General features: G+C 35.5%; 1 protein-coding gene across 4 annotated transcripts in view; it reads right to left on the reverse strand.

The window, feature by feature from the left end:
- Positions 1-775: 775 nt before the first annotated feature.
- NAA35 (N-alpha-acetyltransferase 35, NatC auxiliary subunit) overlaps positions 776-17857 on the reverse strand; it is a 102915-nt gene continuing 85833 nt past the window's right edge. For all 4 annotated transcript variants that reach the window (XM_070495896.1, XM_070495897.1, XM_070495895.1 and 1 more), the window contains exons 15-23: positions 13091-13157; positions 11633-11731; positions 10787-10965; positions 7638-7774; positions 6715-6782; positions 5430-5570; positions 4900-5022; positions 2047-2127; positions 776-1176 (exon numbers count right to left, since the gene is read on the reverse strand). In XM_070495896.1, coding sequence (XP_070351997.1) covers positions 1117-1176; positions 2047-2127; positions 4900-5022; positions 5430-5570; positions 6715-6782; positions 7638-7774; positions 10787-10965; positions 11633-11731; positions 13091-13157 — 955 coding nt within the window. In that variant the 3' untranslated portion in view covers positions 776-1116. The remainder of the gene's footprint in view (positions 1177-2046; positions 2128-4899; positions 5023-5429; positions 5571-6714; positions 6783-7637; positions 7775-10786; positions 10966-11632; positions 11732-13090; positions 13158-17857) is intronic.

Here is a 17857-nt window from a genome sequence, read left to right on the forward strand (position 1 = left end):
AGATTCTGTCAGGTTACCTGCTTTAAAATATTTCCAGAAATAAAGTTTCAATATCACTTTTGCAAAAGAGGTGTCAAATCAGAGGTAAGATATTTGAAGCTCAGGACCCTTTGTACCATAGACCAGATACAAAACTGCTGCTAGTCTTAGGGAAAAGTCAGTTTAAGCCAGTCTACGTCATTCTGCTAATGGTCTTGCCCCTACGGAAGACAAAAGGGAAGGCCCCAAAGGCTTGGACAGCTGCCACGGCAGCCAGAGACAGAAGAGCAGAGACAGGAAGAGGAATGAGCAGCAAAGGACGGGTGGGGCCTCTGGCACTGGGTCCTTGCAGGTACAGGTGGACTTAGGTCAATTTCCAAACCCAGAGGAGACTGGGAAGACCCCATCTGAAAACGTTTCACGGGTTAAACTGAATATGAAGTAGTAAACAAAAGGAGTCCGCCAAATTTAAACCTAGCCCTAAAATTAACAATCTACACATTCATACCTTTTGAATGTCACTAGCAAACATGATGTGTAATCTTTTAAAAGTACCAAAAGTAACAGTTAAAGGATGTTTTTTAAAAACATCTACACTCATATAATTTAAGATATCACAACCCCCATGTAATTCAGTCTCCCTATGTAGTTTTAGAGGTCCCCCCAAAAATCTCTTTGAAATGTATTTTGCCAAACTCCCATACAAGTGTTAAAGAAGGCTAATTCGTGTTTGAACTACTCAAATGTTAAGAGTAAACACCTTCAGTTCTTAACATGTATCAACAAAGTAATACTGTTTTTAATCTTTTTTGTCAAGAAATTTATTAACCTTTACAAACACTATTTTCACTCAATCATTCATAAAAAATGATTTATGATTAAATCTGTAATAAAACCATAACGTTCATCAATGCATTCAAGACAACCAGTTTCACCCATGGAACATAATAAACCACTTTAAAACAGCAGTTTTCATTCACGTCATATAAGGCTGTCAAATTAAAAGTATTCCTTATAATGGGTCATCAGAGAAGTCCACTTCACTTCACGGTATGTGGTGAGACTGACGGGTGGATCCTCTAAGAGCAGACTCTGAAAGGAGACTCTGCCCCTCTACGGTCACTTTTTCAGTCTCTCTCAAACAAGTTTAACAACAGGAAAATATTTGTGAGCAGAGAAATCAAATTCAGGAGGAACCTGTAAAGAAAACCAGAAAGTCAATTAATGTATTAAAATATTCAGACAATGAACAAAAGACTTTTAATTTTAGAGTTTCTCGGGTTTTCAGAAGGCAGCACAAAAGAGATTCTAAAAAATTGGTTTAGTGACAAAAAAGGAACTAAGGTGGAAGGAAAAAAATGATCAGCTTATTCCTGGGTTTATGGAGGCCATTAGAAAACATGCTGACTAGCTGTTTTCTATCTTCAGAGAACAGTTAACAAAGGAAAATGGATTTAAATTACAGGAGATTTATTAGTCCCAAGGTCACTGATAGTATGGAGCAATGAAAAGAAAGGCACTGGTCAAGCAGAGCAGGAGATAAGAAAGTAACAGAAAAGCAATGGGAGGAAACAAGAGAGGTACGTATAATGGGCAAACATCCCCAAAAAGGCCTTAGCGGTTGGCCTCTTAACAGAACGCCGAACTTCTGCACCGAATGCTGATACAGCACTGATGACATAACGTTATGAAGGGAGCTTGGAGATCTTCCATCTCCTGAACCATTAAAAAAAAGTCTTTAATCACTGAAGCATTCACTTTCCTAAAGGCAGATGACTTTTTAAATAGCTCTCCCATAAATTTGTCTTTACACATTGTCTTTTTTACTCCAAGTTATTTAGTAATTTACACACGGAATGGAAGGGTAGACTTTAGAAATTTTAAGTCAACAAAATCTCTAAGTTTCAAGGCAAAATGGCAAGCTCTAGTTTATTTTCTGCCACTGAACCTCTTTTAGTATGATTTTTATGAATGTTTAACTTCCTTTGTAATAATATTTATGCATTTTGTTGGGGGGGGAAGTTTTACAACAATTTAATACGATTATTTTCCCTACACTGTACTTACCTTAGATTCCTTTTTGTGTCCTCCCGCCAATAACTTCATAACCACAAAGTTGGGTTTGGCAACCTTTAAAATTCTGTTGACCTAAACAATGAGCAACATGAAGCTATCAAAACATAAAATTCATAATCAAAATGTCTTTATATTATAGATACTAATAGGAATTTTGCACAACAGAAGTGTTGATATTTTATTAAATAAAGGCAATTTAAAAATAAAAACATCAACAAACATCATACTTCTTTCAGTAACACAGAACTCTGTTTTCATCCACTCGGAAACACGAAGGGCTGCTGTATCCTGCTTTCATTAAAACAAGGGAACAGCAGGCAGCAAAGGCCTGCCAGAGTAGCACAGCACGTGTCTGGGGCATGGACTCTGGAGTTAGGCTGCACATTTTCAAACTCCAGCTCTGCCACTTACTAACTAAGAAACCTCTGGAAGTTCTCTAACCTCTCTGTTCCTCAGTTTCTTCATCTGTAAAAATGTGGATAAGTTTACCTATCCCACGAAGATTTTTTGTGAGGATTAAATGAGTTAAGATATACTATGAGCTGAGAACCACACTTGTCAGGTAGTAAGTGTCCTTTAAGTGTTAACTGTTATTACTTGTGACTACCACTTGTCTAAAAGGCTTCACTTGAACACATAAAAAACAATGGAATGGAATATTGCATTTCTTTTCAGAGGGAGTAATGGGTAACCTGAAGAAAAAAAGTTCCCACTGCCGCCTTCTTGTTCACCTCTCTCTAGAAACACACACCACAAGTTCAGGAACTGCTCCTCCTCAGTTCCAGATCACACATCCACCTGCTAGACGACAGCTCCTTTTGGGCATCCAAGAGGCATGTCCAAACCTGAGCTCTTGACCTTCCCGGCCCTGCCTCCCCAGCTGCTCCTGGTCCACCTGTAGTGTTCCTCACATGACTCAATCCATTCAGGTGCTCAGGCCAAAAACCTTGAAGTCATCTTTCACTCCTCTTACCCCACATCCAATGCACCAATCAATCCTGTTGGCTTGACCTTAAAATACACAGAGAATGCAATCCCTTCTGACCCCCTCCACTGTCACCATCTCTCACCTGGGTTACTGCTATGGCCTACTAGTATATTTCTAGCACAGAGGTCAGAAGGATCCTTTAGAACTTAAATTAGATGGGGTCTTTCCCCTTCTCAAAACCCTCCAACTAGCTCACGCTCTTGTGCACCCCATTCCAGCACACCAGTCAGTCCTTGGCTGTTCTTCAAAAACTCCAGGCACACCCCTACCTGGCACCTTCACACATGTGGATCCCTCTGCCTGCAAGGCTCCATCCTGGAACGGCCACATGACTTGCTGCTTCTCTCTTCCAGGATTTGCTCAAAGGCTGCTTTATTTAAAAATGCCTAATCCCCTCCACCTGCCTACCTCCTGGAGCATTCACTATCCACATTCGTAGCTTGATTTTCCTTCAGAGTACTTATGATCTTCTGATAGACTATTATTTATTTGTTTACTTACTTACTGTCTGCAACCCATCACCATCCCCTGCCCCTAGGAGGGCAAGGATTTTTTTCCCACTGCTGGAACCTACCACAGCGCTGGATGGATACTAGGCACTCAACAAATATTTGCTGAATAAATGAATGAAGTCCCCTAAAAGAAATATGCTATTTATTATACATATCTTCCTCTAATTTTTAGACTTCTGCCCTTTTATTTTATTACATGATTATATATGGTTAACATAGTCTCCTATAGCTGTTCCACAAGGCACTCAGCTCCCCTCCCAAGAAGCAAACACTGTTATTAATTCTTATATATCTTTCCGGAGATGTTATAATAAATACTCACCTTCTCCAATTGAAATGGCAGCAGACTATACACACTGTTTAGTACCTTGCTTATTAAACAACTTCTATCCTAAAGAACATTCCATTACAGTACATAAACCTTCCTTGTCCTTTTTAAGGCTGGGTAGTATTCTATTGTATGGTGTATCATAATTTATTTAACAGTCTCCTGTTGATGGATACTAAAGTTTCTTCATTTTTTTTGCTATTAGAAATTCTGCTGCAATGAATACTCTTGTACATTCATCACTCTCCTCACTTCCACCTGGACACATATATCCATAAGATAAATCCTAAGAAGGAGAGCTGCTGGGCCGAACGAAGCATCTGTGATTTTTGACAAATATTGCTAATCCACTCTTCCATGGAGGTTGTACCAAGATAGACTCCCCCAAAATGGTCTCTGTGTTACAAGTAACTCTCATGTATAGAATAAATGCATTTCAATACAATTAGGTATATAGCAAATTGTGAAAATAACAAAAGCCTGAATATTAATATTTTGCAAGTTCTAAGCTCTGTAGAATGATATCTCAAAATAGTCTTCAAAAACAATAGCCTTTATTTTAAATGGTCAAGTGGAATAAGGTGGTTTTTACTTCCTGTGCAAATTGACCAGGTCTTTCAGATTTAAGATTTATATAATTATATTTTAATCTAGTAAACTATAGACTAAAATAAAAAATTTTAAATGTTAACATTTCTGAAGTGTGGCCCAATCTGCATCCTATTTTTATTCTTCCTACTCATTATATGGTTCTAAGTCTTAATTTCTCTTTGTATTGATTTCTGAATTTACACCAAGAAGTATTTATGTTACTTCTTTCATCAAATATTTTAAGTCTGACAAAGCTAGATGAACAAAGCCATTTGAAATCTTTGGCAGAAACATGACAGGTTTCACTTATGAATACTATTTTTATTTCCTTTTAGTTCATTTTTATAATTAAACTGTCATCCAGCAGTAGGACATGCGCGTCTTGCCAAGCTCTTCCTCTGGAAATGCCGTGACTACAGTTTTACCTCGTGGTCCGGGTTTGGGATGTTTTCCAGTATCATTTTTGCCTGCTGAAAGTGCTTACTAGCTGCCACATACAGTTCTGGAGACTGAGGAGGAGGGCTGTATTTATTGAGGTCAGACATTTCCTAAAAAGGGTTCAGAAATACTATTATCCAAAACATGGTTAACATGGAAAAAAACTCTAAAATACCTTTTTTAATTAAAGAATTCTACACTCACTATCCATCCATATACAGACACTGAAGTCTGCAAACACTCAGCATATGTCCCTATTTTTTCCTATGTAAGAGTCAATTCTTAACCTTTGTATGCTACGTCATATTATTCTCATACTTAAATAACAGTTAATGTGATGACTGCATCCAAAAAAGCCAAATAATTTTCACACTATTTAAAATTGCTATTTTATCATCACCTGTTCGTCTGGTCCAGTGAGTTTGACTTGACTACTTTAACAAAATGGCTAGGTACAAACAGCACATCTCTCAGAAGCTCTAAGACTATTTTGCAATGACTTTTAACTCTAGTTCACCTTGAACTGTAGATAGTGCACTGGCGGTGGTGTCATTACACTGTTGAATGGAGCAAACCTGTGCTCATATCGAACTTGTTCACTATCAAGCTCAAACTTGGGTTTTCGTACTTTGCCATCCATGTCAAATGCTACCATGGTCTAAAGGAAAACGATGAGGAAAAAAGATCTATCAATATGCAAAAGTAACATCCTCATTAATACAGAATAGAAAACCATCAACTATTTACACAGAGCTAAAACAACTTAAAGCTCAGATATTAGAAATAGGAAGAGAAAAACTGGCTTTAGTATTCACTTTTATGTTATGTGCCATCTTTTTGGTTTTTTTTTTTAAGATTTTACTTTTTTCCTTCTTCTCCCCAAAGCCCCCGGTACATAGTTATATATTCTTAGTTGTGGGTCCTTCTAGTTGTGGCATGTGGGACGCCACCTCAGCGTGGCTTGATGAGTGGTGCCAGTCCACGCCCAGGATTCAAACTGACAAAATACTGGGCCGCCTGCAGCAGAGCACTCGAACTTAACCACTTGGACACGGGGCCGGCCCCATATATGCCATCTTCTATACAAATAAATTTCAAGTTCTAGTGTTTAACATATTACTATTTTTCCCAGGGACACTATACTACACGCACATCATTCTTCCATGCCTCGTGCTTTTACAAGAGCTTTGAAACCTTCAAGTAAAAGCTTCTGAAGAAACAACTAGCATATAATTTTTCTAAGAAAAGCATAGGTACTGTTTTCCAAACAGAAATCCATGTTCTGTTTTACCTATTTTAACATGAGGTGCCTCAAGCCATTTCTTGAAATGCCTGTGCGACTCAAGAGTGAGCACTCAGTGTCTCCAGAAAGTGCCTGGTTAAGCCATTCACTGTGGCACCCGCCCTCTTCCTAATAGACTCCTAAAAACGCCAAACCCCAATGCTTCCAAGAAACCTCTCCTGATCATGGGTCACAAGTAAACTCTCACTTCTCTTATTAACCTGTGTCACACCTATGTCACCTAGCCTGTCATTAACTAGGCACTTGAGACGATCAAATCTGATTAGAATTGGTATCCTGCAATGTACTCCATAAAAGATCCACACAAGGGTTCAAGTATTTGTTAAATAAATTAATAAAAACAACTAGACTCAGAAAAAAACTAATTTTCAAGCAAATGGTTAGTAAAAACAAAGGTGAAATTAGAACCCGGAAAGAATCACAAAAAGAGTACACTTTAATTAAAATATATAATAGTAACAGTTAAAAAGCAGAACGAACTTCATTTTCAACAACTTACTTTAAACATTCCAGCACACATGTTCTGATATGCCTGGCTCATTGTGATCTCTCGGCTCAATGGGCGAACTGTAATTACAAAGAAAATCACCCATACTCTTTTCTCCCTCCTCCTGAATTACTGCAGGAGAAAATCCAATTTAAAAAAATCTTTCTTAAAATTTCAAATAGTTTGTTCCTACAGGCTAAATTTTATGGACAAAATCTACAAATAATAAAATATAACTGAAAAGCTAAACAATAATTATGTTTCCCAAACAGCCAATACCATAAAATTTTAGTATTAAGTATTTTAACTTCTGAATTCACCACACCGCAACAACTTCTTATAGAGGAAACCCATAAACCCTGTCATTTAATGACCCACCCAAACTGTTGAAATCTGAAGGAAATACAAAGTAATATTTTGTAGTGATAGGAAATCTGTACCCTTCCCCGAGTGATTGATAGGCAGTCCCTTTGAAACATTTCTTTCTCCTCCGGCCTTGGGTGGTGGGCCGAGGCGCTCTGTGAGCATCTTTCTGTGCCAACTAGAAGCACAACTCCAGATCCACCTGCCTCCTGTCCAAAGAAGATCAAAGGTCTCCTGCTGTCTTGTTCCTTAACCTATCTTGCTCCATGTAGCTACTTCTTGCCCTAAGGTCCTCTGATACATGGAATAGCAAAGAAGAAAAAGAAAAGCAAGAAAAGGAACCAAAAAGACTCATATCACTAATACTGGATTCAGTTTCCACCTTATACTTTCTAAAGAGAAGACGGGCGAGAATTAAAATATGACTACTTCACCCATTACAATGCACAGGTAGCTCTCCATCTACTTATCTGTAGAAATTAAAGTGCACTACGATTAAATTTAAAAATAATCCACGATTAATTAAATTAAATTAATCCATTTTTAAATTAAACAAAAATAATCCACAGCACCTTTCTTCTTTTTCTTTGTTTTTTTACTGCTCCGGCCTTTCTGCTGTTCTTCCATTATCCTTTCCTCTGCCATTTGAGAGCCATCAGCACGACTTAATGTCGACATCAACCATGCATAAAGGAATTCAGAGAGATACCTTAAAGGAAAGGAAATCCTGGTTAATGGCAGACGTCTAAATGACACAGCCTGACAGACACAAGTATTGGTACTAACAAAGAGATATTTTTTATAATCCTTTAAAAGTTTTTTTTTTTTAAACAAGATTATCCAATTAGATAGTTGATAGAGTAGATCTTACAAGAAACGAGCATTACAAATGACTAACTTTCCCTTTACTGTTGCCATACAATATTGAAAAATTTGTCTTATTTCCTACAATGATATGCATTTTACAACTTTTCAAAAGATTTCCTGATAATTATACATATATATAATTACAATTATATACACACATATAGCTGTGTAAATCAAATGAATGCCCATTAAACCGTTTTTACTATAGATCAGGACACATTTCACCTAAAACTATTAAGTAAATATTTTATTTTCCTATTAATGACAAAAGAAAGTAAATAAATACAGAAAAAATTTTAAAACGTACGCATTATACAAAATTATTCTAAAAAATGAAGAACATGCAGGCTTGTAATTTACTTGCGTTTGATTCAATAAATGAAATGCGAAACAGATTATTCCACCAGATACTAATTTTTCAGAAGTTTAAACAAAATTATATTCCCTTAAGTTAGAAAAGCAGTTCAAATCAAGGATATGAATATATACACTTTATAATATAATCCATAATAAATAAAATTAAGGACCACTACAACATTAGGTAAAAATCAAAGATTTATAAGAAATTTTATTATGATCAAGTTCGAGTGTATAATGGCTATTTCCAAAATTTTCCAAAAATTTGTAAGGCAGGTTACAATACTAAAACACATACAAAAAAGAACATTTTACAGCAAAACAAAAACTAGTGAAAAGACACACCTGGAGTGACTTAGGTAGTATATTTTAAAGCTAAACTGAGCACTATGCTTCCTGGAAGCAAAAGCAAACTGGAAAATATATTTTTATTTTATTTAAAAAAGCATATAATTTCATTTTATATAATTTATAATTTCATTCATATAAATTCATTGTCAGGAAAATAATTCTTGACAATGAATTTAAGAAAAACATTTATTATAGTATCTTTTTATGGAATACAAATGAATTTCTTTTCCCTATCACACTACAAAATCTGAGGGTCTGTAATCTATCCTATATCTTAACTCAACGAGGATTTCTATAGGGAACTAATGCTGCCTTCCACCTTCAGACTACCTAACTCAAGGACAGATGAGTAAAGGGTCTCGCTGGCATGATTCAGGCCTTTCCTCTCAAACATCAGATATCTCAAAGAGCTTTTAAGTGCTTTATCAAAATTAATACACAATTCTATCTAAGAAGAGTCAGCGTGCTGATATTCTATACAAGCAGGTTCTCAGTTGGGATCTCTGGCCCAGCAGCAGTGCCACCAAAGAACCAGTTAGAAATGCAAATAATTAGGTCCTCCCCAGACCTTCTAAACCAGGAACTCTGTGGACAGAGCCCACTACATTGTGTCTTAATGTGCTTTCCAAGAGACTATGATGTATGCTAAAGTTTAAGAATCATTGTTTTCTGCTGCTGATTTTAAAAGGGTCCACATGCTTTAGGGATCATATTCATGAACAACGACAATGATTATCTTGTGAGACTGTAGAAGCCGAATCTGCAATTTTGAAATTAAAAAGCAGTTAAAACTAACATTAAAGTAGACCACAAGGGCACTTATAAATGGAACTAAAATCTCTTTCCTTAACAAGAAAAGAAATTAATCTTCTCAAGTACACAGGAGTATTTTCTAATTCTAAGTTCTAAATTTCTAATGGAGTATTTCTCTGAACATTATTATTTGCCAATTCTTTGTGCCAAAAAGCATATAAAAATTATGTCTTGAGAAATCAAGAGCACAAAAAGCTTCCAATTAGCTGCCTCACACCACGAAAGAACAAACTTGAGCATGTCCCCCTATAAAATGCCTGGTTTGTGTAGGAGTCTCTGTTATGAGTTATTAATAAAATGTATCTCAAGTAGCTGTAATAACACAGTTGATAAGAGTTATCTATATAAATTTTGGAGAATATATCAAATAATATTATCTCATATTACTATAATTGATGCTCAAATTCAATTTTCATAGCCAAGAGCTATCTGTAAAGAGCAGCCATGATAACAAAACCATGTCAACAGCATGGAAGAGCATTACTTTCCTTCCTTCACAGCAGTGACTCTAGGGAAGACACACTATCTTAATTACTAAGTTAAGTAATTTAAATATGAGTTAAAAAGATGAACTATATTAAGATCTAACATAATATACTAAACTTCGTTGTTTGTGATGGGCAACAATAGGTCATTATTATTTAAAATACCACCATACTTTGCCAGACTAAGAAGAGTTGTCAAGATAACTGAATTCATTAGCTCTCAATTTTCTTTACTTTCTGCCTGTGACAGCTTTTCCAAACCTAAAATATTCTCAAGTACCCCATTACTAGGTTTCTTTATCTCACCTCCAAGTGAAGGCAAAGAACCACTGTGCTAAGGATCATCTCTTATCAAGCCCTTCAAAGCTCCTGAGACAAATCCTCAGGGCCACAGTTTACAAGAGATATGCTCCCCATGATAATCTTAGCCATACTTTCTTCTCAGAAGAAAGATGTGGTCCAAATTTTGAACTTTAATTCAGTTAAGTACATTCCACAGCTAGAACCTAGTGTCATGGAATTCACGGCAAAACGCGTGTTACTTTTTCTCCCTAGAAACAGATAAAAGCTCTTCAATTAATCCATTTACTTTGGAGCCACTTTTATTAGTAATTTTTAAATAAATATTCAAATGGCTGGAAAAAATATATTTGTACAGTGTCATGGCACTTAAAGATGTTCAAGATGAACTAACTCTAATTTTCAAGATATTTTTCACTTGTCCCACAACTCAAGTTAAAATACACTAAATGAAAAAGTACCCTGAAATTATGCTCTACCTTACAGATGCTCTCTCAGACCTTACCTATCCCACCCACCACCAATTTTAACTGAAATTGTTCTCTTACCAATATATGTAATAGTATTCGTGCATGCTGTAGAGTTCCAATTCAAAGCCACTTAGAAGATACTGTATCATAATTCGAAGGTTATGGTAAAGGACCCAGGTACCTAAACAGGCCAAATGTTGCCTTTGGGGTTCCTGTTTCAACAGCATAGTGTGAAGGGCTGCATCAACCTTCTCAGCCTATCACAATAAAATATCGTAACATTAACTTTCTTTATAAGGTAATGAGAGAATTATAAAAAAGTAAACAGCTAAAAACAGCGCCAGAAAACGTAAATCTCACCAGCTAAAGAATTCATACATCCAAGAATTCATTCATTCACACAAGTGCATTTTTGGTAGGTTTACATTCAAACTTCTCATTCCATAATGGATAATATTGACCTAGAAACTCCCTAAACCAAAAAGACATCCATTTCACAGGACCAAAACACAAACAAGTGACTTCAAATCTTTAGTCATATTATCAATTAATCCTGCTGCTGCTCACAAATTACTCTAAGATTACTATATTTTTATTGTAATGTGAACTTGCTACAAAACTACAGTTCTACACATATTACAACTTATCTTGATTATCAAAAAAATAATTTAAGATATTCCCCAGGTTGGATTATTGTTCTCTTTCCATAAACCCTTTCTTTAGTCTATGTAACCGTCACATTTTAAGTGAAGAGGAAATTCACAATACTGAAAAATGAAATAGTCATTGAAATGAAATACTGTTTGAATCGAAATGAAACTAGTCATGAAACAAAAAATTGTTCCAAAGAAATGTTTTTACAAATCTGGTCAAGGTACCTGAATTGTTGAATTTTAGAAGGGAGGGCAACCGGTTGGCTCTTACCTCATCCTGCAAGGTGGCAAATTCTTCAAGAATATGACCGAGCTTATCTCTCTGTCGAGCCCTGTTATGTCCATGGATCTGAATAAGACTACAGAATGGCTGCAATACACATACAGTTTGTTAACCATCAATATGAGATTTCCTGATACTAAAGAAAATTAACATTACAAGTTTTCAAAATCTGGTTTTAAGGGGAAAAAAACTGCTGTGTACATAAGAATCATGCCTATGTATATTTTTTTACATAGTTATTTCTTTTTAAGGAACTCAACACCAGAATTTATCAATAGCCAGAGGAAAGTGGCTGATTATGAAACTTGGTTCCATGACAAAAATATCTTCCTTCAGTCTTTAGATATCTTTCTGCAATTTCAGGAGGACAGTTCCTTTTCTGTTTATGTCAAGCCAAAAGCCAATGTTTATGGCTGACATTTCTGTGCTGCTTTAAACATACCAGAATGCCTAATAATTATAAGGCTTCATAATGGCAAATACCTATAAACTCTGACTGAGGTTCTTCTATTTCTACTCTACTTATACAGTATTCTCACATAAAATATAACATTTCACATATAAAATATAACATTACACTAATCAGACAACAGACATGAATGGTAAGATACTCTGATTTAAGAAGAATTTTAAGATTCTTTAAGGATAATACTGTTTCACATTTGTAGACTTTGACAGATACTATCTCATTTGATCAATAACCAGGCTATAAGAGGTACAGAGGTAGTACTAACATTTCACTTTTTAAAGACTGGGAAGATTATAGAAAAGTAAAGGGACATGCCTGATAATGATAAAATGCTAGTGATAAAAATAAAATCTAGTCTTTTATTGATTTTCCTTTCACTATATCATGTTGCCTTCTAAATATATATTTACTAACTGGAATTAGACCCCAAAGAGCTGTCTATGAAGAACTTAAAATTAAGTAAGAATGATTTATAATTAATTTAATCCACTACAAGGTTTGTATTTTTTCCTAATTATTTGTGATTTGAACAAAGTTTGTGATCTCATCTAAATTAATAATTTTAATTTTACTACAATCCTGTTCATGAAGTTAGTATAAAGTTAAGTGCTTGGGGGTGTTACACATATTCTTTGTTTATAAGGTCAAAAATAAGTCAAGTTTTGGGGTCTGTTTACAAAAAAATGTGATGACTGCTGTTTTCCCAGATGGGGGGTCATAACTTATCCTGTTTCTGTGGCCCCTGAGGGCTATAGTGAGAGCTCATCAAAAAGTTCCTCAGTGTCTAACAACTTGCTAGGAGACTATAGATTATGAAGCTATCCACTTGAGTGTAAGAGGAGACAGAAATTTCCTATATTCAGTGAAAATCATAAGAAATGTTAGATGAAAAAACAGAACAAATTAATGCTACTGAAGGAATTACAGCCCACCATTTTTAAAGTACCCATCACAATGATCCAAATTGTAGTTCTTACCCGAACACAGTGAGTAACAAAGGAGTCAATACAGTCCTTAGCCTGGTGATTATTATATAGGCAGCATCTGTAAGACAATATTCACGTTATTAAAATCAAACTATTTGGCCTACCAAAAGAAGCAGTGATTACTGTAGGTGCTACCAACACACAGGGAAGGTGGAAAAAAGAGAAAATGGAACCAAATATATTATTACTAAGTTGAAGAGTGCTAGCATTAGATTAAGAAATATTTCACTATTACTGTGTTGTTCACACAATAAATGTCTTATACTTCCAATTCCTTTCGTTCTCTATTTGGACAATTAGTGTCGGATACAATAAGATCAAATTAATGAGAAAGAAAATTCTAAAGCTCTTTTTCCTGACCCTATTCCAATATCATTTTTCCTATAAGTGATACCCTCGTGGTCTGTACACATAATAGTAATTTACAAAGAAAATACTAAAGAGAATTCTAATTTTTTCAAGATGTATCTACATTCCCAACCACTGGCCAGAATCATCGCATATACATCCCTCTGGCACCTCATTTTCTATCCTCACAACCTGGTTTCCATGTGGTGTTCCTTATCTCAGTTAACAGATTACTTCTTGAGTAAAGCCTTCCTAAGCAATCTGGGAGGATCTTCTACCTGCCCGGCCCTGGAGCAAACACAAGGGCAGAATGGATGGGAAGATTTTTTTTCTATCCTTGAGGCAGGAGGACAGCAGCCTTTGCACCTAAGGAGATGGGAAGCAGCAGAGACTTCCTCCTGGCGCACTGACAGGAGCTGACAACACGCTCCTCCTAAGTGTTTGCCATAACTGAGCAATCTGACCAGAGCCTCAGAGACACACAGAGCCATGATCATGCAAGAGAGAGTCACAATGCATGCAGCAGCCAGGAGAAAAAAATGCGGAACACCCAGAACAAATGGTGGTGAGAGAGAAGCACCGGAAGGTTTGTTACAACTTTAACTCCAAAGTGAGAAAATTACTTAAGGAGACTAAAATAAAGCAATAATAAAAAAAAAACGTTTCTGGATCTGAAAATTATGATTTCAAATTTAGAAATTCAGATGAGAAATGCTCACTAGTAGCCTTGAAGAGCAAAAGGAGGAATATTCTTACAGTAAAAATAAGAGATAAATGTCATGAGGAACAGGGAGAAGGACCAACCAAAAAAAAAGACAAAAGTGAGGCAATTAACTAATAAGAATATAGGGAAAATGATCTGATTTGGAAGACCTGAGGCTTTAATGACAGAGTTCCAGATAGGACTAGTTGAAAATCACACATGAACATTCTTGTAAAACTCTTAACTTCCTAAAACAAGGAGAAACTCTAAAATCCTCCAGGAGAAAGTGTCAAATCACTTACAAAGGAAAAGAAGAATCAGTTATCTGTAACATGGAATTTTAAAAACGGTGGAGTAACATTTACAGGATACCACGCAATGACCTATGCTATACACACAGTCAATTTTCGGTATTTTTGATAGTTCTGTTCCAGAAAGCTGCCACGGACACTTAATTAGTGAACACTGAAACTGCAGCTGGGAAGTACAGGGTTAGGTTCCTGCCAGCCTCTGGTCACAACATTTCCATCACCTGGTCAATACATAACCTTGTTTTATGTGTATTTCTGTTTAGAGACACCATATATAATATCTATTGTTGATTCATTAGCATTCAACTCACACCCGATAAAGCTTACCTAACACACATATTCTCCCTGTGCTAGGGAACACTTCTTGTGCTAACACTAGACAGTCCATCTCTACAGTTAGAGGCTGTTTTAAACTACAAAATCACCAATAAAAAGCACAAAAACGTGGCATCTGGATAGGGTTGTTTCTAGTACAAGGGCTGAAACAACAAGGCAGAGAGTTGCCTTGTGTGACCTCAGCGTTGAGCATCTCACATTTTTTGTGGCTTTGCATACATCCATAAAAACAGCAAGAGCAGAGCAAGGGATTTGAGGGTTACAAATACACTTTAGTGAGTAGGCAAATTTGCAAATACAGAATCTGCACATAATGAGGACCAACAGTCGTTAAATCTAAATGGATAATAATGAGTGACAATGTGTAACCTAAGTGGTGAAGGAGGATTGTTAAACAGAAAAGGCAAAATGCAAACTAAGAGGATGTAGATGCTATTTCACATACACCAGACCATCAAAAATTAAAAAGTCTGATAATGCTAAAGCCTAGACTATGGATAAACAGGAATCCTTACACACTGTTAGCTGGCATACAAACTGGTTCAATTATTTTGGAAAGCAATTTGGCAAAACTATTAAACTTGAAGGCGCACATGCCCTATGATCAGCAATGAATTCTATTTCTAAGTATATAGTCTGTGTGCACAAGGAGATAAATTCAAAGATGTTCACTACATGACTGATTTCAACAGCAATAAATCAGAAACAATTTAAATGTCCAATTGCAGAAAACCGGCAAAATAAACTACAGTGGATTTTATTGAATAAAATAAGTTTGCATGGATCAACTTGGTGAATTTCAAAATCCTAATGTTGAATGAAAAAAGGTTGGAAAAGGATGTATACTAAGTGACAATATTTATGTGAAATTTAAAAAAAACTAATGTATTGTATATGGACACACATATTTGGGTAAAGTGTATTAGCATTCACAAGAGTGATACACATAAACTGCAATGTAGTAGTCATCTCTAGGACCAGATTAAGAGGAAAGGATGGGTGAGGAGGATTTGAAATTGTAGCCAGTAGTTCTCAAAATGTGGCCTAAATTCTCCTGGTGGTGGTGAGAGGGTCTCCTTGAGACACTCTCAGGGAAGAACATAAGGTCAAAAGTATTTTCATAATAATATTAAGGTGTTATTTGTTTTTTGCACTCATTCTCTCACAAGTGTACAGTTGGAATTTCCAGAGGCCACATGGCATGTAATATTACAACAGACTGAAAGCAGAAGCAGGTTAAAGTAATCCAGCTGTCACCTATTAAGACAGACATGAAAGAGATCTGCAAAAATGTAAAATAATGCCACTTTGCTCACTAATTTTTCTTAAAAACATACAGGTATTTTCCATAAAAATGTTATTTATGTTAAAATGTAATGGGTTTACTGTTATTTTTTAAAGAACAAATATTTTTAAAGTACTGTTTTAATTTCTAAAATAGCAGTTATTAATACATAGGACCTATATAAACAAAAGCTATTTGGGTCCTTAATATCTTTTAAGAATGTAAAAGGGCCCTAAGACAAAAAACTTTGAGAATTGCTGGTTTAGATTGATCTCTAATAATGAAATTCATTATAATTAGCTGCTCCTTGATCCCTAAGCTCAGCCCTACTCTGGGACCTATCAGTTGTTGTTGACTGCCAGGAAGCTCCACCCCCTGATTTTGCATGGCTCACTCCCTCAGTTCACTCACAAGTGTCACCACTTCCAAGAGGCTGTCCATAACTATCACAACTAAGAGAACCATCAATCCCTTTATCCTACTTTCTCTTTCTATGTAGTACTTATCATGACCTGACACTATGTATTTGTCTACTGTTTAGTCTCTCCTATTGCAAGATAAGCTCTTTGTCAACAGATGTGCCCTTCTCTTCTCTAGAACTCAGAAAGGCGCCTGGCCATAGCAAGTACTAATTTATTATATTTATGAAATAAGGGAGTTAATAAAACTTATTCTCATTAATATATATTCAGTATTTATAAAATTTCATTAATTCTCTTATCAGCAGGAGAATTTACAAAAATGAAATTAATAAAAATCTTGCTTGAAATGGATACTAGTACAGGTGCCTGTCAGTTTATACATCTGAATATATTTAATATATTTAATCATAAAAATTTTAAAATAATTGTAATTGTCTCTATTTGCAGATGACATATTATGTGTAGAAAACCCTAAGGATTCCACCAAAAAACTGTTAGAACTAATAAACAAATTCAGTAAAGTTGCAGTATACAAAATCAATACACAAAAACCTATTGCATTTCTATACACTAACAATGAATTACTAGAAGGAGAAATTAACAATCCTATTTACAATACCATCGAAAATAATAAAATACCTAGAAATAAACTTAAGTAAGGTGAAGGATCTGTACTCAGAAAACTATGAGACATTGTCGAAAGAAACTGAAGAAGACACAGATAAATAGAAAGATACTCCATGCTCATGAACTGGAAGAATACTGCTAAAATGTCCATACTACCCAAAGCAATCTACAGATTCAATTCAACTCTTATCAAAATTCAATTAGCATTTCTCAGATAAATAGAAAAAAAAATCCTAAAATTTATAGGGAACCACAAAAGACCTCCAATAGCCAAAGCAATTTTGAGAAAGAAGAACAAAGCTAGGGGTTATCACATTTCCTGATTTCAAACTATACTACAAAGCTATACAAAACAATATGGTACTGGCATGAAAACAGACACATAGATCAATGGAACAGAATAGAAAGCCCAGATAAAAACCCATGCATATATGGTCAATTAATTTTCAACAAAGGAGACAAAAAAAATAATAATGGGAAAAGGATAGTCTCTTCAATAAATGATGCAGGAAAATCTGGACAGCCACATGTAAAAGAATGAAACTGGACCCTTATCTTACAGCATACACAAAAATTAACTCAAAATGGATTAAAGACTTGAACCTAAGACTTGAAACAATACAATTCCTAGAATAAAACACAGAGAGCAAGCTCCCTGACACTGGTGTTGGCAATGATTTTTTGGACTTGACAACAAAAGCAAACAAACAAAAAAATACAAGTGGG

The sequence above is a fragment of the Equus asinus genome, chromosome 23, assembly GCF_041296235.1.
Source record: "Equus asinus isolate D_3611 breed Donkey chromosome 23, EquAss-T2T_v2, whole genome shotgun sequence".
NCBI classification, from domain to species: Eukaryota; Metazoa; Chordata; class Mammalia; order Perissodactyla; family Equidae; genus Equus; species Equus asinus.